Source organism: Oncorhynchus mykiss, chromosome 10 (assembly GCF_057628025.1).
Source record: "Oncorhynchus mykiss isolate SJ-2025 chromosome 10, ASM5762802v1, whole genome shotgun sequence".
Classification (NCBI taxonomy): Eukaryota; Metazoa; Chordata; class Actinopteri; order Salmoniformes; family Salmonidae; genus Oncorhynchus; species Oncorhynchus mykiss.
In genome coordinates, this window is record NC_143031.1 from 33,683,356 (window position 1) to 33,709,430 (window position 26,075).

The 26,075-nt window shown below is 40.4% G+C and overlaps 1 protein-coding gene across 4 annotated transcripts; it reads left to right on the plus strand.

The window, feature by feature from the left end:
* The first annotated feature begins 420 nt into the window (after nt 1–420).
* Nucleotides 421–26,007, plus strand: samsn1b (SAM domain, SH3 domain and nuclear localisation signals 1b). 4 transcript variants are annotated; one of them, XM_090186389.1, is made up of 17 exons: nt 421–629; nt 2,778–2,936; nt 4,729–4,863; nt 4,979–5,025; nt 6,335–6,378; nt 6,658–6,738; nt 7,573–7,670; nt 8,940–9,002; nt 10,366–10,486; nt 10,702–11,111; nt 13,109–13,189; nt 18,565–18,696; nt 22,226–22,361; nt 22,988–23,145; nt 23,308–23,514; nt 23,762–23,912; nt 25,035–26,007. In XM_090186389.1, the coding sequence occupies exons 7-17, from the start codon at nt 7,575–7,577 to the stop codon at nt 25,223–25,225; spliced, it is 1,746 nt and encodes a 581-aa protein (XP_090042515.1). In that variant the 5' UTR covers nt 421–629; nt 2,778–2,936; nt 4,729–4,863; nt 4,979–5,025; nt 6,335–6,378; nt 6,658–6,738; nt 7,573–7,574; the 3' UTR covers nt 25,226–26,007. The 4 variants fall into 4 exon arrangements, with proteins under 4 accessions (XP_090042515.1, XP_021473796.2, XP_021473797.2 ...); XM_021618121.3 differs by lacking the exon at nt 4,729–4,863; XM_021618122.3 differs by lacking the exons at nt 4,729–4,863; nt 13,109–13,189.
* The last annotated feature ends 68 nt before the right edge of the window (nt 26,008–26,075 follow it).

Below are 26,075 nucleotides of genomic sequence, written 5' to 3' on the forward strand. Positions count from 1 at the left end.
AGAAGGGTATAATATTGCAACAAATGTAAATACTGTATTTTTTTCTATAAATTGTAAAATATAATTTATGAATAAAATAACTTTGCTAAGTGTTCACTCAGGAATATTAGAATTGTTTTAATTGGCAAAAGTAACCATCTTAACACCTTCACTTATATCACTAAAGCCTGACTAAAAGATCACAACCCCATCAAGTCAAAATCCCAGTAATGACAAAAACATCCCATAACAAAAGCGGCGTGAGCTGCAGCACTGTTTGTTGTGTGCAGTTAGCCAGCCTGAGCCAGCGCCTGCCTGCTGAGAGTGTGATTATGGGTGGCCTGCCTGGTCCAGGCCGGCCTGCCTGTTTGTGAGGGCTGTCTTGGACAGTAATGGTTCACTGCTTCTATTGGATTATGAGAGGGATTTTAAACTGGTACTAAGCCGCAGGGCTGTAGACAGCCTGCGGAGCGCAGGAGCTGTGTGTTTGGGCATGTGTATATAGGGGTGTGTGTTTGTGGGTGTGTGTGTGCATGTGTGTGTTCTGGAGTCCCCAGCAGTCAGCTTGTCTCTACTGTTTTCCATTGTCTGTGGCCAGAGGTGGAGAGAGGCACAGCATCTGAAATATGAACCTATTCTGCTTCTCTCTGGTAAGACACACGCTTGCTTTAATGAACCTTCTCTTCCTTGTATTTTGTATGATTTTTTTGGTGTCTCAAAAACTCTTACATCTCAGACAGGGTTGTGGATGTTTACTTCCTGAATTGAATGAATTCAAATGGAATTGACCACATCGCCAGGACAGACTGTCTTGTCTCAGCGTTCCCTGTCCAGTCCCTCTCATAATCTGGCAGATTGCTCAGTCAGGGAAAGGATAGGTAGCACAGAGATGTTATTGCTGTTGACAGGGATCTGACATGGACTCTCTCAGAAGGAGACATAAAGGAGATTGAGCTTTCAGTTGTACTATGCTTTAGAAAGTTATCAAAAGACATTTGTGTATTGTAGTTGTTGGTCACGTCTGGTTTTAGAGCTGACAGATCATTTTAATAGGAGGATTAAATGTTCTGAATTGATGAAGCGGCAAATGTTTTATTAATTGGTCCTAAAATACAATGTTTCTTTGACAAAGTAGGTTTCTCTTCAAATACATACTTTTATAGAGGTTGACAAAGAGTCAAGAACTTAACATTTCCTTTGTAATGTAACTTGAACTTTGAAGAAAAGTTTAAAATAGTATTATTTGAATACTGTTGACATAGGGGGGTTATGAAAGTGGTTAGGACACAGTTAGAGAGTCCATTTCCCCCATACACATCCTGGATGAGTCTCCAAAAACTGGTTAGCAACCTGTGACAATAGCCCACATTTAAGAAAAAGAAAAAAGCATGACTTGTTTTTATAGAATGGACATTAGATGTCAAATTTAAAATACCTTTAAAAATAAGAAAAAGTTCATGTTTTTTGCATAAATATTTTTAGCCTGTTTGGGATTACTGGGTGAATGTGGTCGACATGGAGCTCCATAGAACAGATCACGGCTCACTAGGTTATGTAGAGAGGAACATGTCCTATTCATGGATTAGGCCAAAGTAATCACCCCAGAGTCAACATTTAATCCCCCATGCTCACTGTGTAAAGTGTCAATGCAGCTACTTCATTTGTTGTTGGCATGTTATGTACACTTCAGGTCTGACTGTAACCTAAGGTAGGATTTAAGACACAGGTAACTAGGTTGGTTTAGCACACCATAGGGATTCATAACAGACTTTAGGGGTTTCCGAGACTAACCAACCCCGAATATGAATACAAAAATTATAGTACTAGAGCAGTGCTCAAACACACTCAAGGGTCAAAGGTCAGAAGGACTGTGTCTTACTGTGTGTCATACTATAATCAGATGTATTTTATCAAGTCTCCTAACCTGACCTGGCTAACCGCATTCCCCCTGATTGGAAGAATCCAGCATGTCATTCCTATCTAAATAACACGTATAGAACTTGCAACTAGACAGTGAACTTGGTGAAATGGTGTGTTAAGATCAGAAAGAAAAAGTGTGGCACTGCAACTTAAAGATTTGACTGTTTTCATCATCATCATGCTTATGACAACCACAGTAACAAGTCACGGAACTTGGCAACAAAAAAATGAACATTATATATTTTTTTACATTAATATCACTAACAACAGATATAACGAATTCTGCGCAAGGGATCTGTGGAAAAAAAATTAGAGGGTGTAAGACAATACAATACAATACAACATAATGAAATATAATTAATCTATAATGTATCTTCGTAACCCTGTGCAACATGGGCCTGGGAGGCTCACAGGGATATTGGTATCCATAGTACTCCATTATACATTTTTCAACTTAATACTTCTTGTGTTACCCCAAACAGTTTAATTTACTTTCTGTTTTACATAAATACACTGTAATTTAAGCTTTAAAATGGCAAAATGATCTCCCTGTCTCATGGCAAAATGTGTAGAATCGCAGGATATAATCTTTAAATATGAAACAACAAAAAGTCTCTCTGCAAAATCTCTCTCTGATGCAAAGAGGTGGGCCTTTAAAATATTACTTCCCAAGGCCCGAATCTTGGTTTGTTCGGTCATGCACTGCCGAAGTCATAGTAAACCTATGAGGGGGTCCATGATGAATTTGCTATCACAAAAGACGTCCTCGACTCCCAAAAGTTTAAGAATCCCTGCTGTAAACCACAGCATTCAGTGTGTTTATACTGTTTTATGTCTTTCCTGTCCCTGATCATGTTGCTCTCTTTCCTCTGGTCTAGGAGGGCTCGACGGACAGCCTGTATGAGCCTGCTCTCAACAAACACCCAGTCATCCAAGAACACAGTTGTAGAGTTCCCAGTCGACACAACAGCCGACATAGCAGCCCTGCTCTGAGGGACAGGGCTAAGTGGAGAGGCTCAGATCCATGTATACCCACAGTGAGTTCTACCAAATATTTAACAAAATATCAATACACTAACTAATGTACTCCCTAACCCTAGAAAATTGTTGCACATCAACACTGTTGCAGTTTCTAGATTGAGCATATATACAGTGCCTTGCGAAAGTATTCGGCACCCTTGAACTTTGCGACCTTTTGCCACATTTCAGGCTTCAAACATAAAGATATAAAACTGTATTTTTTTGTGAAGAATCAACAACAAGTGGGACACAATCATGAAGTGGAAGGACATTTATTGGATATTTCAAACTTTTTTAACAAATCAAAAACTGAAAAATTGGGCGTGCAAAATTATTCAGCCCCTTTACTTTCAGTGCAGCAAACTCTCTCCAGAAGTTCAGTGAGGATCTCTGAATGATCCAATGTTGACCTAAATGACTAATGATGATAAATACAATCCACCTGTGTGTAATCAAGTCTCCGTATAAATGCACCTGCACTGTGATAGTCTCAGAGGTCCGTCAAAAGCGCAGAGAGCATCATGAAGAACAAGGAACACACCAGGCAGGTCCGAGATACTGTTGTGAAGAAGTTTAAAGCCGGATTTGGATACAAAAAGATTTCCCAAGCTTTAAACATCCCAAGGAGCACTGTGCAAGCGATAATATTGAAATGGAAGGAGTATCAGACCACTGCAAATCTACCAAGACCTGGCCGTCCCTCTAAACTTTCAGCTCATACAAGGAGAAGACTGATCAGAGATGCAGCCAAGAGGCCCATGATCACTCTGGATGAACTGCAGAGATCTACAGCTGAGGTGGGAGACTCTGTCCATAGGACAACAATCAGTCGTATATTGCACAAATCTGGCCTTTATGGAAGAGTGGCAAGAAGAAAGCCATTTCTTAAAGATATCCATAAAAAGTGTTGTTTAAAGTTTGCCACAAGCCACCTGGGAGACACACCAAACATGTGGAAGAAGGTGCTCTGGTCAGATGAAACCAAAATTGAACTTTTTGGCAATAATGCAAAATGTTATGTTTGGCGTAAAAGCAACACAGCTCATCACCCTGAACACACCATCCACCCTGTCAAACATGGTGGTGGCATCATGGTTTGGGCCTGCTTTTCTTCAGCAGGGACAGGGAAGATGGTTAAAATTGATGGGAAGATGGATGGAGCCAAATACAGGACCATTCTGGAAGAAAACCTGATGGAGTCTGCAAAAGACCTGAGACTGGGACGGAGATTTGTCTTCCAACAAGACAATGATCCAAAACATAAAGCAAAATCTACAATGGAATGGTTCAAAAATAAACATATCCAGGTGTTAGAATGGCCAAGTCAAAGTCCAGACCCGAATCCAATCGAGAATCTGTGGAAAGAACTGAAAACTGCTGTTCACAAATGCTCTTCATCCAACCTCACTGAGCTCGAGCTGTTTTGCAAGGAGGAATGGGAAAACATTTCAGTCTCTCAATGTGCAATCTGATAGAGACATACCCCAAGCGACTTACAGCTGTAATCGCAGCAAAAGGTACAAAGTATTAACTTAAGGGGGCTGAATAATTTTGCACGCCCAATTTTTCAGTTTTTGATTTGTTAAAAAAGTTTGAAATATCCAATAAATGTCGTTCCACTTCATGATTGTGTCCCACTTGTTGTTGATTCTTCACAAAAAAATACAGTTTTATATCTTTATGTTTGAAGCCTGAAATGTGGCAAAAGGTCGCAAAGTTCAAGGGGGCCGAAAACTTTCGCAAGGCACTGTAGATAATCTATAGGTGACTATCCAGATAAAGCAGGACCTAAAGTAGACCTCATATCAGGCCAACAGCTTCCAACACACTGACGTTAGTCTCCAACAATAACAAACCAGTCAGACATTGCTGGTGACCTGTGACTGCAATCTGCTGCTGAAACTTCAGGTCATTGGATGGGTGCCTGAAGACCAACTTTTCTGTGTAAGCCTATATCAATCTCTAAGTTTAATCAGGGTATTTGGAGATGGCCTACTTGTGCAATACATTATGTGTGCCAGTTCAATGCAGTGTTACATTACATTTATTTTCTTCCCAGGAGCTGTCCGAGGCTCACAAATCCCATTTGAAAAAGAAGAAGAGAAGGTATGGAAGTTTGTATTGTTTACGGCTTTCAGTCAATAAATGCTTTGGTTAAAGAACGAGTGAGGGGTTTAGTTAACCCCTGAAATGGATACTAAGGGGTGCTGCTTACTGTATACCTCCAGGAGATGATGAGTTAATCAGGAGTTCTCAGCAGGTCCACCGTTAATGTTCCTGTCCTTTCATGGTGGCCTTCACTCTCTAAGCCTCCAGGGAGCTGTCTGTTTGGACCTTGGTCCATTGCTCAAGTCCATTAGAGGGCACCTATTCCATAATTTTCACATCGGAACAAGGCCATAGTTCATAGTCTGGTTTGACCGAGGATTGGATTTTTTTTAAATGACCCAATAGAGGTTGAAGTTCAAGGGTGTTCCTAGGGATGTAATGTAATGTTAATTCAAGCAGAAACGCACTGAAAGCTGAAGACTTTTTCTATATATTTGACAAATTACAAGCAGTCTACCTGATCTCCTTCACTTAATTCTACTGTAGTAAACAATTAAAGATTGAACTCTTTTCTTAAAGATGTACTTCTCTCCAAAGATCCACAAACAAATTGGCAAGCCCAGTCCATTTACTGACGTAGGTGGAACATAAAACATGTTTACAGTTGTAAACATGGAGCCTATAGCTAGCCTGTGGTTGTGTTTAACTCTGATATTAGATCAATGGTGTGTATTAGGTGTTAAGGTGCAATTTCACGAGAGTTGGGTGGGATTAGGATTAGATTAATTGGGATAAGAGTTGGGATATATAATATTCTTTCTCGTTTACATTTATTGCATGTACTCACCTATTGTAAGTCTAAAATGTAAGATAAAATATTTCACAGAATGTTGTTGGAAATACAGTACCTTGGATTTGGATTTCCCAGAATTTTTATTTAGGCTAGTGGTTTACAGAATGACACAGACCCAAACTGTTAAAAAAAAAATGCTATTGCATGCAAGGAGATGGGTCAAAATGTAGAATTGTACTGTGGAAATGACTTGTGTAATTTTTGATTGCGAGTGAATCAAACAGTTGTGTTATGACAAATCTTATCAAGCACTTCATTGTTGTTGAAAGATAAAATCCAGTTAGTATTGTGTGTTTCATGTGTTCATATTGCAACCACAGCACCAGACTTCTCCTGAGGTGTTGTTAGAGCCATAATATGTCATCATCATAGACCGTTAGTGACATTTAACTAATATGGTTAAACAACAACATTCTGACAAAATGTCTGCGTATTGAGTGAATGCTCTGCTGGAGACAACTTGTAGAGACAACCTCAACATTGACCGGAATCTATTTTCATTTGTCATTTCAGATCACATGTACCAACAACGTCAACATCGGACAATGAAGCCATAGGTTAGTACAACAAAAATGATTGCAATACACTGACGTACTCAGACATGTTTGAGTGAGCGTAAAATCACAGGCTTCTTACTAACTTTGCTTTGATCCTGCTCTCCAATTTATTTGGAGCTGTATAGTGTGCACCCAATGCTGCACTCAGTATTAGTAACCTACTTGGCCGTAGTAACCTACTGGCTTCTGTACTCTATTTGATTTCACTTGGCTCCCTCTTAGCCTTGCAGCCACTAATATAGTGGCCTCTGTTTTCTTCCCCTGACCCCTCTATTGCAGATAAGACAGACACTAATGTCTACTGGCAGTCACTCAGAGAGAAGCAAGATTTTGTTCACATCAAGAATAATCACAAAGAAGGTAAACGGCCAGAAACATATGTCAGCCAAAGAACATAAACCCCATGTTTCATTTAGGGTATGCTTGCTAAGGCCCGAGAAAGACACTATGTGTGTGAGACAGACTTGTAGGATTTAGTTAATGATGACAGATACAGACAGACCTACTGATGCTCCCCATGCTTTTCCAAAGTCAGTGAGGAAGGAAAAAACCTATCGCAGTGTTTTATGATGAGGGATTATGTTGAATGGGACAGCTGAATGAGAGCAATGAGAGGGTGTCTGTTGGCTGTAAAAAAACTAACTGAGGCTGAGACAAATGGCCCAGACGGTTTCCTTTGGATTCTGGTTCATGAGGCATAGTTACAGTAGGTAACCCTACACCTGCAAATCTCCAACCAAACAAGTCAAGATTGTGGTGTGTGTGTGTGTGTGTGTGTGTGTGTGTGTGTGTGTGTGTGTGTGTGTGTGTGTGTGTGTGTGTGTGTGTGTGTGTGTGTGTGTGTGTGTGTGTGTGTGTGTGTGTGTGTGTGTGTGTGTGTGGGGGGGGGGGGTGTGTGTGGGTGTCTGTTGGCTGTAAAAAACTAACTGAGGCTGAGACAAATGGCCCAGACGGTTTCCTTTGGATTCTGGTTCATGAGGCATAGTTACAGTAGGTAACCCTACACCTGCAAATCTACAACCAAACAAGTCAAGATTGTGGTGTGTGTGTGTGTGTGTGTGTGTGTGTGTGTGTGTGTGTGTGTGTGTGTGTGTGTGTGTGTGTGTGTGTGTGTGTGTGTGTGTGGTACTGACAACAACCTACTGAGTACCAGAAAAGTGGTCTAACCTTGCATTCTTGCCTGTGGTTCCTCAGAGATGGGTCAAGGTCCTTGTCAGAGAAGCGTGCTGGCGGTAGAGGACAGAGTGGAACAGCTGAACTCTGAAAGAAGAGAAAAAGAGCCCACAACTCAGGTAATACTATACATATCATCATCATCATCATCCTCATCATCATCATCATCAACCTCATCAACTGTTTGACAAAAGATCAATTGTAGGCTAGCACGATACCACAAATTCGATTAGAGATATTGGATTTTACTTTTCAAATGACAAAGGCAACTGGATAAACACTTTTCCCCTGAAATGAGCAGCATTGGCTTAATTTACCCAAACAGGTGAGCTCAAATCACCTGGCCTTGCTCATTTCATCAGTGAGGGATATATGGTACACATGCAATATTCTCTAAAAGTCACATTTTGAATTTCCGACAGGCTTTTTCTTCCCTCTAATGCCCTCCCAATCACACATAAATCTCTAAAACGTATTGGCCTTGTTTTTCACTTTCTGTTTGAGATATAATCACTTCCTGATTGAAATGCTCGATCATTTTACTAATGAATTCCCCAGACACAGCTTTTTGGTTGTGTAAACATTTTGAGTAATCTTGAAATACAGAGAAAGCAACCTACAGTCCCTCGATAATTAGCACCATAGCCTACATTAGGCCTACTACAGCTGCAAATATTTAAGGACTTGGTGATGGTTGTGGTGAAGTCCACCCTAGGCTCCTATCCTCTTACCACAAATGTGTTCTTTGTCTCCCGCCAATTCGGGTGCATTAATTGTTTTATTAAAGGTGAATTATCTGTTTATCAATTCCTGCGATTGCCGCTAAATTTACCGTTAATTCCCGCCATTTCTCAATAATCTAGAACGATAGTGTTCGGATAACTTATTATTATTCACGGAATGTATTATCAGTAGGCCCATCACATTCATTTATTTAGTCTCATTCTTGGAGCGGACCCGTTTCCAGAGCTCACAAACCACGATACACTTGTGAGAAATACGTTTTGGAATATTTCATTTCATTTAAGACTTTTCTGTCAATTTCCAATTTTATTTGGAGAGCTCCATGTTTGTTTGCATGTGTCTGGTTCCTCCATCCTGCCAAAATGTTCAGTGATCACACATAGAAATACACACGCATGTCACGTTTGGGAGTCAGTAGGTCTATTGTGAGTTGAGATACATTTGGGAATAGAGATCAATTTGTGAACAGTCATGAAATAGTATGATTAAGTCTGATTTAGATGAATTTACCAACGTAATGCATGATATATAAATAGCCTTTTATGTAGTGCCATGTTGAACATTAGGCCTAACCCTGGTTTTCACTAAAAGCATTGAGGATATAAGTAACTCATTAAACTTGTATTGTTATTTTGTTTATGCAGGGGGTGAACTTCGAGGCCTGGAACCCAAACTATGAGCCCCCTGACAGCCATCAGCAGAACATGGTGAGTGTTATTGTCAGCAGGGGCAGCCAGAGACCTCGTGCCCATTGAATGGTGTATGGTGGTGTACTGATGGTGTACCTTAATACATTTTCAGTATTTATCTGAAAGATATACACAATAAATACAATAAATACTCTCTTGTTTCATGCAGTGCTAAATACTGACCGTATGCTACAATAGACGACACAGTAATTGTAGATTGAGAGAAGAACAATGCACTATGGCATTAGCACAATCTCCTGTGGGACAAGCAGGCAGCAATCACTTTAGCAGCACAGTGATAATTATTAGTAATGCAGTGCAGATGGCAGAGCATGGAAATGGTAATCCCTCACCCACATGGCCCCTGAGCTGCACACAGATCGGTCTCTCTGTGTTAGTGTGTTTGTCTGGATGTGGCACGCGGATCGGTCTGTGTGTGTTAGTGTGTTAGTCTGGATGTGGCACGCGGATCCTTGTCTGTGTCAGGACATGTGCCTTTATGTTTGTTTGTGAGACCAGAAAGGATGTAGCAAGCCCTCTCTGTGCTTCTTTCTCTACATATAGTATACCCAGCAAACCGGCAAGGGGAATGTGAGCACACATGGGTTATTACATGTTGTGTCCGTTTATATGGTTCTTCTGTATTTGGTTCTATCTATTTGAGATTTTGGCACAAAAACCATTGCTGTAGCTGGCATATGTGTATTTATTGGGCTCCCGAGTGGCGCAGCGGTCTAAGGCATTGCGTCTCAGTGCTAGAGGCGTCACTACAGACACCCTGGTTCGAATCCAGGCTGTATCACAACCGGCTGTGATTGGGAGTCCCATTGGGTTGCGCACAATTGGCCCGGTTTGGTCGGTGTATGCTGTCATTTTTAATAAGAATTTGTTCTTAAAACTGACTTGCCTAGTTAAATAAAGGTTACATTTAAAAAAAATATTGAGTGAAATGTACCTTTGCATTTTATTTTGGTGAGGTTTAAAAATGTCCGGTCCATCCATTCCCTCATCCCGCCAGTTGAATTACAACTAATAGATCAACCAACGTCCTCAGGTCTCTGGGAAGGCACCATGTGGTACAGTTAGACCTACTGCCCTGCTGGCCAGGATTGTCAGGGTGGTTGGGGTGAGGAAGAGGTAGGCTGTGAACTGAGGGTAGGAGACGTCAGGTGTGTGTCTGCGGCGGCGGCCATATCACAGACACTCCTCCACTTTAATCTTCATGCTGACTCTATAACCAGTGCAAAACTAAAGACAAATACAAATAAGACAACTTGACATGCCATGTTTTTTTCACTTGACAACTTGAGAGTACTAGGCATTACATAATGCACACTGATATTATGGACACTGATAGCCTACTCATATTATTCTGCTGCAGACTGGGGATGCTGAGGCTGACATGGCTGAATCTAAGGGAAAGCTGAAGAGGTTCCAGAGGCTAGTGAAAGTGAAGAAGGGAAGCCAGATGGGACTAGATGATGGAAAGACTGACAGCAATTGTGAGTTCTAATGGATGCACCTTGGCTCCAAATTCAAAGACAGAGCTGCCTGCCTGCTTGAAACACAACAAATCCTATGAATACAAAACCCTAGAATAATAGGGGCAACTCTCATTAACAATTGAAAGCTGATGATTTTATTGTTCTTTAAAGAATAAATGACGTATCTATGAATGAATAGGACTAAAAAGTCCTTTATTTCTCTTCTTGTCCAGGTCACTTGGCAGACTCTGTGTTCAGTAACGACAGTCCCGTCATCACCTGCATCGGGCTGGGGAAGAAGACAGAGAAGAAGTCCTCGAAGACTGACCCACCATCGCCACAGAAGCAGCAGACTAAGGAGGCCAATGGGAAAGCTGTGGAAGGACCTTGGAGCACTGGGGTTCACGACCACCACTGGGGCCTCACAGAATTCCCTCCACCCTGGGATGTCCCCTACCACACCTGTCACCGGCCCCCAGGCGAGCCCCGGAACTATGGCTTTGACTTCACTCTGCCCCGAGGAACAGCTTGGGACCACTTTGAGAGTCTGGTCCAGGAACTGGACAGCAAACAGGCGCCGCCAGTGTTCTCACACCAACGGGTCATCCGCTCGATCACAGATCTGGACATCTCAGAATCCACGGTAAGATACGGTTCACTTAAAGGAGCTTACATACAGGTCTGACAGAGGTATTGTGGGAAGCTGTGGGACTGGTGTTTCCCAAATGATTGCTTTGTAGGGAACACTTCCCCCTACACAGGCACATTTCTATTTGGTATTCATTTAACAATGAACAAGCTTATTAAGGTAATAGAACGGAAACTGCAATATACAGGCTTTGTGGTAATTCACCCCTTCCTGTGCTCACCAGTCGCTTGGTCACTTCCTCATAATTCATTTTACTGGTTACAGTGAACTATCAAAACAACTATGAAGACAACAGTTTGTGACATAGTCTGAAAAGTCTTTCAACCTTAAAAAAATTGCAATTATGGCAAAAAAATGAATTACTCACATTATTACAACCCCAATCAAGCAGTCATCAATGAGGCTTTCTGGGTGCACTGAGGATTATTCAGTGTCTGTAGCTTGTTGACCAGACTTTCCACCTCCCACCTAAAAGTACAACACATGCATGTCTTTCATCACAGACTGTGTAGAGACAGTCACATCCTGGCTGCCTTAGAGGAAATGTAGCTGCTCTGCACAACTGTTGCAGTACAGTAGGTTGTTGATATGATGATTGGTTAAATAAGCAACAGCACAGTTGTTTTTTATCAACAACAAAAAAACTGACCAGCAGTTATTCAGATTCAGCACTATGCTTCAGAGGAAACCGTCAAATGTCTCAAACAACGACACGAAGAGCAAGACAAAACCAAAGGTGAGATGATTTAAAAGTCCGTTTTTTTTTTGTATAAAATGTGCTTTTCGATTTGCTGTTGTAATAACAAAAAACAACGTTTTATATGGCTGAGCATTTTGTTTAAACATTTTTGAACTTAAAGTACTTGTTGTAATTTAAAAGGAAAAGTTTTAAAACATATTTGCCAAACATTAGGCTGTATTACAGCGGTAACTCAGGATATTGAAAATTAAGATTCACTCAAAAGTTTGAGTTCATTATAAAAGCAATACTAGCATTTGTTGCTCTTGCTATTTGACCATTATTTCTGTTAGAAATCATTAGCTTTCCCCAGTAGGTGACAGTGACTGCAGCCGGCCAAGGTTCACGGTTCACTAACGGTCAGATGATCATTGCGGGGCCACGAGCCAGGGTTTAATGTAACAGATGTTGGATGAGAGCCTCAGAATGACCACAAAAACTAATCTAATGGGCCGCCAGTGAACAACGGACCATTGCTTTTCACACAGTCACATTTTTTATGACGTTTATGCAGATTATTATCTTTCAATTAGCATAGTGCAGATGAGCAGATGACAGGTTTAAGGGCGAACAGCAGGATGTACTAGAATAATAAAATCCATAACAATAACGCTATTATATAACAGGAATACAACACACACAAAAAATTGTAGCACAAGAATGACATGAAATATTATAATATTCAATGTATTACATTGGATTTAGTATAAGAGATTTACATTACATCACTTTACGGCAAACAGCCGACCATAACTGATACAAACTCCATTAGCTGTAGTGAAGCTGAACACCACTCAATACTCATCCATTACCATACAGAAGTACTCATAATACTCATGATATCAATAGTAGTAGTAGTACAAAACAACAATACTACAAAGACAAGGTTTGGTTCGGTAGCTTTAGAAAATACATCTGTAGAGTTCAAACTGAACCTGCAGTTATATCATCAAATCCAATCTTAGTCAAATGCAACATAAGACACAATAAGTACAAAAAAGATTAAGAGAAATCTCATAAAATGCCTTAATGGAGCCTGGTGGTAATACAGACAGTACTATGTAAATACATGACCAGAGGAAAAGCCAGGTTAGATGTATGGTTTACAAGGTATAGGCCTACTACAGACATTACTTGTTTATATTGTGCTGCTTTGAGTTCAACATAAACACGACAGCCAGACAACATGTGTCCTGCTGTTACCATCTCAAACACGTTTTAATCTGTAAAGTTAATCTCTCATCTCACCCAGCGCTCCACCAGCTTTGGCCGATTTGACTCACTCAGACACCAACCAGCCCCAGTGAAGCCAGAGGAAAATGGAGGTGCTTTGGTATGTGAAGCATCTGTCTGATTTTGTCAGCTACTTCAACAAGTAATTCCTTATAAGTGATACTGTAAACTTTCTTCATTGTTTCTAGGGATGTGACGGTCATGGAATTTTGGATGACGGTTATTTGTCAGCCAAATGACCGTGGTCACCGTTATAGCCGTTTGAATAGCAAAAAAAATGAACAAATACATTTTCTCCTCTCCTCCACTCATGACCTATCTATGGCATGTGCTGCCATAGAAATAGAATGACTAGAACGGTCATCCCCATTCAAGTCAATGATGGCATAATGGATGGACTGGGGGCCATTGCAAGCGTACCCATAGCAGAGATAATTTTGAGAAGAGGGGAATCTCACTCGAATCGTATTAACACCCATTGTGTACGTTTCCCATATGTCGTCAATGGGCCACACAGTGTATTATGGGTGATTCTGGGACAGGGAGATCACTCCTTCAAGAATGGGAGTCAATTGGACGCTAAACTAAAAAAAACAGCATTAGCATGAATTACTTGAACAAGAAGTACAACATTACAAATCTTTTCCAAGATGTGAGATAATTAACTTATTCTCTGTAATATCGTACAGCTTTGAAATCATGACATTGCGTACTTTCGAAGAAAATAGGCAGGTTTCTCAACTCATTCCCACAACATGAACGCGATTGGTCGACAGTCTGTTGGGTGGGGCGTTTATACGTGTCTACATTCATTGGCCACTGGGATTCATATCTTCGCCTTTCTAAGTATCTCTGCCCATAGGAAGAAAGCAGTAAGTCATAGCAGGAAGTGAACCCATCAATATGTGCAATGATTTTTTTTATTAAACTCAACTGACATTACTTAGGTGATAATGCCCGAAAAGCCGGTGTTTGGTGGATATATTGGCACGGGTGTTGGCAAACCGTGCCAATATATCCATCAAACACCGGCTTCGAGGGCATTATCACTTTTATACAATGAGTTATATCAACATATCCAAATAATGATTCACATATTTTCATAAAAAACATTATTTTGATGAATTTATTCATACTATTTCATCCTCCCACAAGACATAGTCCCGACATAAATCTAAGGTTGCTACCCAAGCCGACTGGTCGTTCGTTCTATTGGTTCGGTTGACAGAGTAGATAAGTATTTTTGTTCTGTATCTATGGACGCGACCCAGTCGTTCAGTCTTTTTGTTTTGTATATATAGACGTGACCCAGTCGTTCAGGCTTTTTGTTTTGTATATATAGACGTGACCCAGTCGTTCAGTCTTTTTGTTTTGTAGATATAGACGTGACCCAGTCGTTCAGTCTTTTTGTTTTGTATATATAGACGTGACCCAGTCGTTCAGTCTTTTTGTTTTGTATATATAGACGTGACCCAGTCGTTCAGTCTTTTTGTTTTGTATATATAGACGTGACCCAGTCGTTCAGTCTTTTTGTTTTGTATATATAGACGTGACCCAGTCGTTCAGTCTTTTTGTTTTGTATATATAGACGTGACCCAGTCGTTCAGTCTTTTTGTTTTGTATATATAGACGTGACCCAGTTGTTCAGTCTTTTTGTTTTGTATATATAGACGTGACCCAGTCGTTCAGTCTTTTTGTTTTGTATATATAGACGTGACCCAGTTGTTCAGTCTTTTTGTTTTGTATATATAGACGTGACCCAGTCGTTCAGTCTTTTTGTTTTGTATATATAGACGTGACCCAGTCGTTCAGTCTTTTTGTTTTGTATATATAGACGTGACCGAGTCGTTCAGTCTTTTTGTTTTGTAGATATAGACGTGACCGAGTCGTTCAGTCTTTTTGTTTTGTATATATAGACGTGACCCAGTCGTTCAGTCTTTTTGTTTTGTATATATAGACGTGACCCAGTCTTCAGTCTTTTTGTTTTGTATATATAGATGTGACCCAGTCGTTCAGTCTTTTTGTTTTGTATATATAGACGTGACCCAGTCGTTCAGTCTTTTTGTTTTGTATATATAGACGTGACCCAGTCTTCAGTCTTTTTGTTTTGTATATATAGACGTGACCCAGTCGTTCAGTCTTTTTGTTTTGTATATATAGACGTGACCCAGTCTTCAGTCTTTTTGTTTTGTATATATAGACGTGACCCAGTCGTTCAGTCTTTTTGTTTTGTAGATATAGACGTGACCGAGTCGTTCAGTCTTTTTGTTTTGTGTATATAGATGTGACCCAGTCGTTCAGTCTTTTTGTTTTGTATATATAGACGTGACCCAGTCGTTCAGTCTTTTTGTTTTGTATATATAGACGTGACCCAGGACGTGACCCAGTCGTTCAGTCTTTTTGTTTTGTATATATAGACGTGACCCAGTCTTCAGTCTTTTTGTTTTGTATATATAGACGTGACCCAGTCGTTCAGTCTTTTTGTTTTGTAGATATAGACGTGACCGAGTCGTTCAGTCTTTTTGTTTTGTGTATATAGATGTGACCCAGTCGTTCAGTCTTTTTGTTTTGTATATATAGACGTGACCCAGTCGTTCAGTCTTTTTGTTTTGTATATATAGACGTGACCCAGGACGTGACCCAGTCGTTCAGTCTTTTTGTTTTGTATATATAGACGTGACCCAGTCGTTCAGTCTTTTTGTTTTGTATATATAGACGTGACCCAGTCGTTCAGTCTTTTTGTTTTGTATATATAGACGTGACCCAGTCGTTCAGTCTTTTTGTTTTGTAGATATAGACGTGACCGAGTCGTTCAGTCTTTTTGTTTTGTGTATATAGATGTGACCCAGTCGTTCAGTCTTTTTGTTTTGTATATATAGACGTGACCCAGTCGTTCAGTCTTTTTGTTTTGTAGATATAGACGTGACCCAGTCGTTCAGTCTTTTTGTTTTGTGTATATAGATGTGACCCAGTTGTTCAGTCTTTTTGTTTTGTATATATAGACGTGACCCAGTCGTTCAGTCTTTTTGTTTTGTATATATAGACGTGACCCAGTCGTTCAGTCTTTTTGTTTTGTATATATAGACGTGACCCAGGACGTGACCCAGTCGTTCAGTCTTTTTGTTTTGTATATATAGACGTGACCCAGTCGTTCAGTCTTTTTGTTTTGTATATATAGACGTGACCCAGTTGTTCAGTCTTTTTGTTTTGTATATATAGACGTGACCCAGGACGTGACCCAGTCGTTCAGTCTTTTTGTTTTGTATATATAGACGTGACCCAGTCGTTCAGTCTTTTTGTTTTGTATATATAGACGTGACCCAGTTGTTCAGTCTTTTTGTTTTGTATATATAGACGTGACCCAGTCGTTCAGTCTTTTTGTTTTGTATATATAGACGTGACCCAGTCGTTCAGTCTTTTTGTTTTGTATATATAGACGTGACCCAGTCTTCAGTCTTTTTGTTTTGTATATATAGACGTGACCCAGTCGTTCAGTCTTTTTGTTTTGTATATATAGACGTGACCCAGTCGTTCAGGCTTTTTGTTTTGTATATATAGACGTGACCCAGTCGTTCAGTCTTTTTGTTTTGTATATATAGACGTGACCCAGTCGTTCAGGCTTTTTGTTTTGTATATATAGACGTGACCCAGTCGTTCAGTCTTTTTGTTTTGTATATATAGACGTGACCCAGTCGTTCAGTCTTTTTGTTTTGTATATATAGACGTGACCCAGGACGTGACCCAGTCGTTCAGTCTTTTTGTTTTGTATATATAGACGTGACCCAGTCGTTCGTTCTGAATGTTCCATTGCCACACTGGCTGGTAACGTTCTTATCCCTTGCTAGCTAGGTAGCCAACTACGGCTAACTTACAGTCATGTCAAAAAGTGCATCCAGAATAACAGCAAAGTAGCTGCATTTGTTTAAGCTGTTATCTAGTGTTATTTATTTGGATACAGCCACAAAAATGAGGTAATAATGCGCGATTTCGCCTGCATAGAAAATGTGCTCTCTCATCAAGACACTGTTGTTCAGAAGAGCTAGCCAACAAACACAGCTAACACAATCACTTCAAACTGAAGCTGGAAAGACTGCAAACCAGCTGCATTTCATTTAGTTTCACCTGTTTTCTATTGACATTTATTTTTATATATCCATAAAAATTATGCCAGCTGATTCATGAGTTCGACTAGCTGAGAAAAGCTGTCCTACTGTCTGTCTCGTCCCAAACTCCCTACACCTTCATTACTATGGGACAGCTGAAGATCGAATTTCAAAATGTAAACAATGTTGCATGTTGAGGCATACAGCAAGGTTAATACAAATCTCCCTGTTGAAAACCAAATGCTAGTCTAAAATAAATGGGAGATAATGTCTAGATGCTTTTTATAGTGGAGATCTAGTTTATAAATTGCCTGGCAGGGTTGATGAGACAGTGAATTGCGCAGTGAGATGGAACAGAGTAAATGGGCATTTTAATGTCATAGCTGGTGGTAAGTTGTGGAATAATTTTTTAAACAATCATCATCCAGGATTAGATCCACCCGTTGTATAATAAAAATACATTCCATTGCATGAGCCACATAAATTAATTGAACATTCCAGTTGTTGTTACACGTGGTCAGCCACTGCGAGGACGATCAGCTGTCCATCCTGTCTCCCTGTAGCGCTGTTTTAGGCGCCTCACAGTACGAAACATTGCAATTTATTGCCCTGGCCACATCTGCAGTCGTCATGCCTCCTTGCAGCATGCCTAAGGTACGTTCACGCAAATGAGCAGGGACCCTGGGCATCTTTCTATTGGTGTTTTTCAGAGTCAGTAGAAAGGCCTCTTTAGTGTCCTAAGTTTTCATAACTGTGACAATGAAGATCTGTAAAGTTATTTGGATTTTCACAAATTATCTTTGAGAGACAGGGTCCTGAAAAATGGGCGTTTCTTTTTTTTGCTGAGTTTACATTACCATGGAAATTATAGCATCACAATACCAGGCAGCCATTGCGAATGTAACCATGAGTTTACCAGTCAAATTCCAATCCCATTCTATTCATTCTATTTCCATGGGTGCTGCTGCTGAAGTGAAGGGGGCTTTGCCTAGGCAACCAAAGACTTGTTTGCTACAACACCTTGCTTTTGTCAGCAAGGAGCAACAAAGTTTTATCGCATTGTAAAGAGTTCATGTTACCGCAGAAACAGATTCAACCGCATGAATGCCTGGCTGTCCTGTCTTCAGATTGTTCCACAAAAAAAAACGATGGTTTCAAATGGTTATGACATCTGTTTTTGGAGGGGGGGTTGATTGGTCTTCATCCATAATCGGCGGTTACACAGTACGGTTATTGTCCCAGCCCTAATTGTTTCAACATTAGTAGATTTGTATTTATTTTTCCTTTATTTCATCTTTTTAAATTATGTTGCTGTATCGTAGTTTAAGCATTTCAACTATGTAACAACAAGTGTATGTTGATATGTGTGCAGTCTGCAGAGGGGGAGCAGGTTAATAGTGACCAGACCAGATCAGGAGGTATAGGCAAGAAGATGAAGGCCATCTCACTGACGATGAGGAAGAGGATGGGCAGGCAGTACGCTAAAGCCCTGTCAGAGGAAATGGTGAGTGAGACGAAGCACGTTGTGGCAAACAGATCAACTGTGTTTTCTTTTCTTTATTTTTTAGTTTGAATAATTTTAAGCAGAATAGGCACCTTCTGTAGAAAACAACCCCAGAGCCCCTCTCTTGTTATTTTCAGATTTTTACCTGTTGTTTCTTGGTGACGGGGGGAAGTATTGAGTAGCTTGGATGAATAAGGTGCCCAGAGTAAACTGCCTGCTACTCTGTCCCAGATGCTAATATATGCATATTATTAGTAGTATTGGATAGAAAACACTCTGAAGATTCTAAAACTGTTTGAATGATGTCTGTGAGTATAACAGAACTCATATGGCAGGCAAAAACCTGAGAAAAATCCAACCAGGAAGTATAGGTTTCTGTAAAAATGGCTGTATGTTTTTCTGTGACTTGGTGGTGACCTAACATAATCGTTTGTGGTGCTTTCGCTGTAAAGCCTTTTTGAAATCAGACACTGTGGTTGGATTAACGAGAATTGTATCTTTAAAATGGTGGAAAATACTTGTATGCTTGAGGAATGGTAATTCTGAGATTGTTGTTTTGAATTTGGCGCCATGCACTTTCACTGGCTGTTGGTGAGGTGGGACGCTACCGTCCCACAAATCCCAGAGAGGTTAAATCACTGCTTTCACCCAAACTATAGAATTGATTAAAAATAATTGGAAATGGTCAAAAACGTCTCTTATTCAAATATTTGTACCTCTGTCCCAAATGTCCCAATATGTTGCTTACAGCCTGTTTGAATTCAGTGAGTACTTGTCACGTTCTGACCTTAGTTCCTTTGTTTTGTCTTTGTTTTAGTATGGTCAGCGCGTGAGTTGGGGTGGGCAGTCTGTTCTTTTTTCTATAATTTGTGATTTCTGTGTTTGATTAAGAACCATACCAGGCAAGAGGCAGCTGTCAATCGTTGTCCCTGATTGAGAACCATACTTAGGTAGCCTGGTTTCACCTTTGAATTGTGAGTGATTATTTTCTGTTCAGTGTTTTTTATATTCACCGTCCAGGACTGTTTCGTTTCTTTCTCATTAATTTGTTTTGTGTTCATGATAATAAATGATCAATATGGACACTTACCACGCTGCGCATTAGTCCTCCTCTTCTTCCACCAACAATGGCCGTTACAGTACTACTTATTTTCACCGGTGGCTTACCTATTTGTCCACAGGAAGCTTTTCTCTAACCAAAACACCAGATGACAGCCTCTAATATAATATTAGTCCCAAGGCTCAATCCCTCTGTTCGTCATGTGACCTTGTATTGAAACATTAACTTTTTTAAAGATATTGCATTATTAGAGTGCGATCTGAATGCCACTAATATTACCATTCACTTTGTACTTTCACTAGTCTCCATATCTGTTTCCTTCAACTAGGATCCTTTCTTCCCAATAGGAAGACCATCCCAATCACTACTGCTAATACACACAGATCTCAGAAATATTTATATTTTACCCCTATTGTAAGGTTTAAAAACAAAACAAACTTTACAATTTCTCCAAAATTATAAAATACATTGGCCAATAGAGAAGGAGAGAAGAGAACTGGGCTGGCACTGTCTATCAGTCCACCGTAGATAGCATACTCTGTCCATAATATGTCTGGCACCTGAGACAGGATAGACTGGGCCTTAAATTTAGTTAAGGTAACATCTATTAAAACAAAATCAATATTGCACTTCAATTTTTACATTGCAATTATCATTGTACAGTTTTTCTATACATTGCAAACAAAACCGACAACCCCCCCAACCTCAACTGTATTTTTTGACATTCAGTGTACCACAGACCTCTGATAAAAGCCAAACAAGTGAAATGAAAGTTTAACTAAAAGAAAGCTGATGTTTTAACATCTTGAAACTAGAGGGCACTATTTTTATTTTTGGAAAAATAACGTTCCCAAAGTAAACCGCCTATTTCTCAGGACCAGATGCTAGAATATGCATAAAGCTTAGGATAGAAAACACTCTGTTTCCAAAACTGTCAAAATATTGTCAATTAAAAGTAAAAAATAAAGCCTAAGAAAAATCCAATCAGGAAGTGACTCATGTTTTGAAACCGTTGTGTTCCTATGCACCCCTATTGGCCACTGAAAGGGATATCAACCAGATTCCCTTTTCTACGTATTCCCTGAGGTGTCTACAGCATTGTGACGTAGTTTCACGCCTTTATGTTGAAGAATGAGCGTAAACGACTACATTGCGTAAGTGGCCAGCTGAGGGCTCTCAGAGTGATTCTTGCGTAAAAGACAGAGTTAGTCATTTTTCCTCTCGCTCCTACTGAAAAGCCAATTGTCCCGGTTGATATATTATCAATAGATATTTGAAAAACACCTTGAGGATTGATTATAAAAAACGTTTGCCATGTTTCTGTCGATATTATGGATATAATTTGTCGTGACCGCTATTTCCGGTGGATTTCTGAACATAACGTGACAAACAAATGGAGTAATTTTGGGTATAAAAATAATCTTTATGGAACAAAAGGAACATTTGCTGTCTAACTGGGAGTCTCGTCATTGAAAACATCCGAAGATCATCAAAGGTAAACGGTTAATTTGATTGCTTTTCTGATTTTCGTGACCAAGCTTCCTGCTGCTAGCTGGACATAATGCTATGCTAGGCTATCGATAAACTTACACAAACGCTGGTCTTGCTTTGGCTGTAAAGCATAATTTCAAAATCTGAGATGACAAGGTGATTAACAAAAGGCTAAGCTGTGTTTCACTATATTTCACTTGTGATTTCATGAATATGAATATTTTCTAGTAATATTTTTTGACCATTGCGCTATGCTAATTAGTGTGCGTAGTTGATGACAATACTCCCGGATCCGGGATGGGTAGTTCCAATTAATGCAGAGGTATAGGCTGGTATGTAGGAAATGTACAGTAAGACCAAGTCCACATAAATTAACAATATAAAACCAACAGAACAGGAACTTTGGAAGTGAATAGTATAGAATGATAATACAGTGATCACAGAGTGGTAATAGAATACAGTGCATGGCTCCTCAGGAAGTAAAGAAAGGAGGACTATAAATTATGACGAACAAGTTAGGCTTTTAGTCCAGTGACCAACATGTCCAAACACTGGTCAGTACAGGACAAAGACTCATTAACACGTCACCTGGTAACCAACGAAGCTAAAAAGACACAACCCTTCTCTCACAAAGAGAACAAGGGAGGTACAGTCAGAGTAGGTATAGGGGGATTACACACAGCTCCTGCCTATGTCAAGTCTCAGTTATAAATGGCAAGGCAGCTCTGTGTGGATTAAGGACTCAGAGAGAGAGGAGAGAAGCTCCTCTGTGTTCTTGCACAAACTGCCTGGGATACTGAGCCGTTTTGGCACACGGAACATCTTAGAACCCTGCCCCCACCCAGCCCTCTGATTAGTTTAGCTTTCTCCTTTCCTTCCTCCTCAACCGCCATGCTGTGAGAGGAGATGAGGAGTGGCGAAGGAGGGCAAGAAGAAAATTAAAAAACATGACCTGTTCTGTTGCTTTTTTACTGGTAGTGCGACGAGACGGAGAGAGATGAAGAAGGAGAAGGGGATGTTGTTTACGGCGTCCATTCATTTCCAAAAGGACACAGAAAGTCCAGTCACTCTCTGGAAAGCCTCTACAGTCTCAATAGTGGACAAAGCTCCTCCAGTAAGCACACAGCCAACACCTTACTGGATTAAACAAGTTCTCTCTTTACTAATGCAATTTTAGTTTAATCTGCAGTTGATTAAAATCAAGTGTGTAGTCTCATCTGCTAAGGCATGTTGTTGGACCTTGATTTACCCAACAAAGGATGCCTGACAAACATAATCACAGTCAGAAGTCTAAACTGTCCATATTTAATTCACCGCCATAACCATCATACTGTAACTTAATATTATAATTGTTAAGTAGACTACTGTTAGACCAGCATCAATCATAGGAGGCTGCTGAGGGGAGGACGGCTCATAATAATGGCCGGAACGGTGCGAATGGAATGGCATCAAACAACTGACAAACATGTGTTTAATGGATTTGATACCATTCCCCTAATTCCGCTCCAGCTATTACCACAGGCCTGTCCTCCACAATTAAGGTGCCACCAACCTCCTGTGGCATCAACACTCATGAATAGACATCGCATTAAGGAGTAAAAAAACTACCTCACTCTGTAGCATGATGTATGACAACACCTACAATGCTCATCGTAACACATTCGGCCCTGTGTTTGTAAAGGTTGTTTTGAAGCTAACATGATGTCTGTCTCCTACCAATCCAACTGTGCTGCGCCCTAGGTGGGGTTACCAGTGGATCAGACGGCTCCAGTAACAGAGACAGTCTGAGGCTGGATGAGGAGCTGCCCCTTTCCTACACAGGCCAGTTCTGTGGCAGAGCCCGGGTCCACACTGACTTTGTCCCCAGTCCCTACGATACTGAATCACTCAAACTTAAGGTAACCTACCTGACTGAACCACCTGACTGAATTGTCAAACATGTCCTTCAGCACATCCTCGTGGATTTTTAAGCAGTTGAGATAGAGCCAATGTCTTGCAAAGTAGCTTGTGTAGACCTAATACATGCTTTGCTCATGTAAAATGCCAATTTCTTCTTTCAGGTAGGGGATGTGATTGAGATCATCAGCAAGCCTCCTATGGGGATATGGACAGGCATGCTGAACAACAAGGTGGGAAACTTTAAGTTCATCTACGTAGACCTCATAGTAGAGAAGGTTCCTGAACCGCCTCAGAAGATGACACACAGGAGGAGCAGGAGACCCCGGCCCAAAACGCTACAGGAACTCCTAGAGCGCCTCAATTTGGAGGTAAACTGTCTCTCTCGCTCTCTCCTTGTCTCTCTCACACTCTTCTGTCTCTTTCCTCAAACCTGCTGTCACAAACAATCGCTCTCAAAAAAACTTGTTTCCTGCATTCTTAAAAAAAACTATAAATTGCATCTTTAGAGAACCATACATTTCTGATGTCAACACAGTGATGACAGACAGGATTGAGATGTTTTTATTGTAACATGATGGCTTGCTTACCGATTGGTATTGTTTCTCTGTGTTGTAGGAGTATGCCTCCTCCCTGCTCCTTAATGGGTACCAGACAGTAGATGACCTGAGAGAGCTGAAGGAGCAGCATCTGGTGGAACTCAATGTGACTGATTCTGAACACAGACATCGTCTGATGGCTGCCGTCGAGTGCCTCCAAGAACCCCAAAGTGAGTCAGGGCAGTCTTTTCTCTACTTTGATTTCCAGATGGGATGCAAAGGCACTCAAGACAACACCTGGGCCTTCTGGCATCAACATTGCCAATTTAAACAGATAACAATCCATACTCTTAGGTGAGGTGCTCCAGAGCTGCTAGTTCTGACAAAAACTGTAGGTGGGGAGGAGATCATAATTCCCTCTAAGCATATGTTCTGTATTTAGATTGCCAAAGGTCTGGTTTTAGATATCAAGCAGATAAGGAAGGGTATACCGTCAGCGGAGGAAGTGCTGTATCAGGGCCGTGGTATCAGGGACACAGATAAAGAGGCTAATGATAACTGGATAGCCAGCACTTACAGCACAGAGAACACAATAGGACAGTTACCACACATAGTTCAATACAGTCACAACCAATCATTCAGGACAGTTACCACACACGGTTCAAAAGAGTTACAATAAACAATTCAGGACAGTTATAGCAAACAGCTCACAAAAGTTACCAATCACAGTTTAAAACCATTATAACAATACTGATAAATTGGCAAACTGTCTATTATAACAAAGTAATATCACCGCAAGAAGTGAACTTGCAAGAAGTGTGAACTTACACACAGTGTGTGTAAATTACAGGATATCAGCCATCTTGTCCTGGCCATAGCTAGATAAAGAAGATGTCTTACACTGCTAATACCTTTAGAGTCAGTTGCTAGAAGGACATGAAAGGAAAGGCTGAGTGGTAGTCAAGAAACATAACATTGAGTGATGCAAGACAAGACAAGCTACTAACAGGAAATGTAATTTTCAGAAGCAACTGTGGTTTGGGTGTTGCACCAGCCCATATATCTTGTTTTTCAATCTTATGCGAATACTTTGGATCTTTTGAACTTAATAACCTTTAGCTGCAGTAACCAAAAGTAACAAGGTCTCAGACTCAGAGATTCAACAGCCTACATTCAAATTAAAACATACCAGCTGCAATAGGCATAATATTTCAGTTCTTGAGAGAAAAATGAAACTATGAAAAAAGTTATTTCTGCAACTCTGATATTGTGGGAACATGTCAGATTTGTGGACATAACATTTAAATAGACCACTATAAGCTCTCTAAGCCCCCATGTCTGTTCCATTCCAGGTGATGGTCAGAAGGAGGGAGAGTCAAACAAGGAAGCCAAGTCCCCAACTGAGAGTATTAAAGCTGACCTGAACTGCCCCAGAGACTCTGGCTGCTACATGCCTTCTGACTGCTCAGACAACAGCAAGGAGGAGACAGACATCCACGTGCCAGCAGCACTGAACCATCATCCTCCCATGGCTCAGACCTAACCGCCACCAGCAGATACACACTCCTCAGGGCCTTTCAGAAAAATGATCGATGTGGATCCATGCAACAATTGTCTCATGCGAAATGCCCTTTACGTAGGACAAGAGCACTCCTCTTTGCTTTCACACTGCATTCAATATCAGTAGCCTATGTGGCTGGCATTGCAGTTATGCATTAACCCACTATTTGCACATAATTTCAACCCCCAAAAAATCTGTGATGACGGTGAATCAACCTTTAACATACATCCAATGACAATGTTGATTTCACGTTAAATTCACATTAGTTGACAACTCAACCAAATGTAAATCAAAACTAGATGTTGAACTGATGTCTGTGCCCAGTGGCTATCTACTGTACACCAAAGGCAGAACAGGCATTTCCTGAGTTGGCTTGGGTGCTGGTTTGTAATTGTTGATGATGTATCCCAAGCCTTTACAGTTATTCCTCAAGTCTCGTGAGTCATCCTGTCATAGGACCTGTGAAATCATTGCAGTAGGCTAGGCTTTGTTTTTAGCACAATGTGCAATGTCAACATTACGGTGTGTGGGTGTACAGTACATTTTCAGAGGTGCATGTGGAAGAGGGAGATATTAAATGAGGGTTTAAAGCATTTTTCTACTGTATCTCAGATTTATGGTATTATTAAACATTTTGTTAAAGTGATTTGAGAGTTAGCAGCTTACTGACAGTTTTTTGAAAGCTCTCCTTTATTCTAGCAATTGTTTTACCAATGTACCAATGAAACGCAATATTTTTCCAAAAATAAAGTATTATAATTTTCTGCAGCTGTTAAATCATTTCTGGTGAGAATGGCACATGGGAATACATTGTTTTTCTTCTGAATTTTCA

Excerpts from the sequence above, each read along its gene's own strand:
- samsn1b (XM_021618121.3), top strand. The coding sequence starts at position 606 with ATGAACCTATTCTGCTTCTCTCTG. Across the intron at positions 11,112-13,108 it reads TGGACATCTCAGAATCCACG|CGCTCCACCAGCTTTGGCCG; the intron begins GTAAGATACGGT and ends CATCTCACCCAG. Across the intron at positions 23,913-25,034 it reads GTGCCTCCAAGAACCCCAAA|GTGATGGTCAGAAGGAGGGA; the intron begins GTGAGTCAGGGC and ends GTTCCATTCCAG.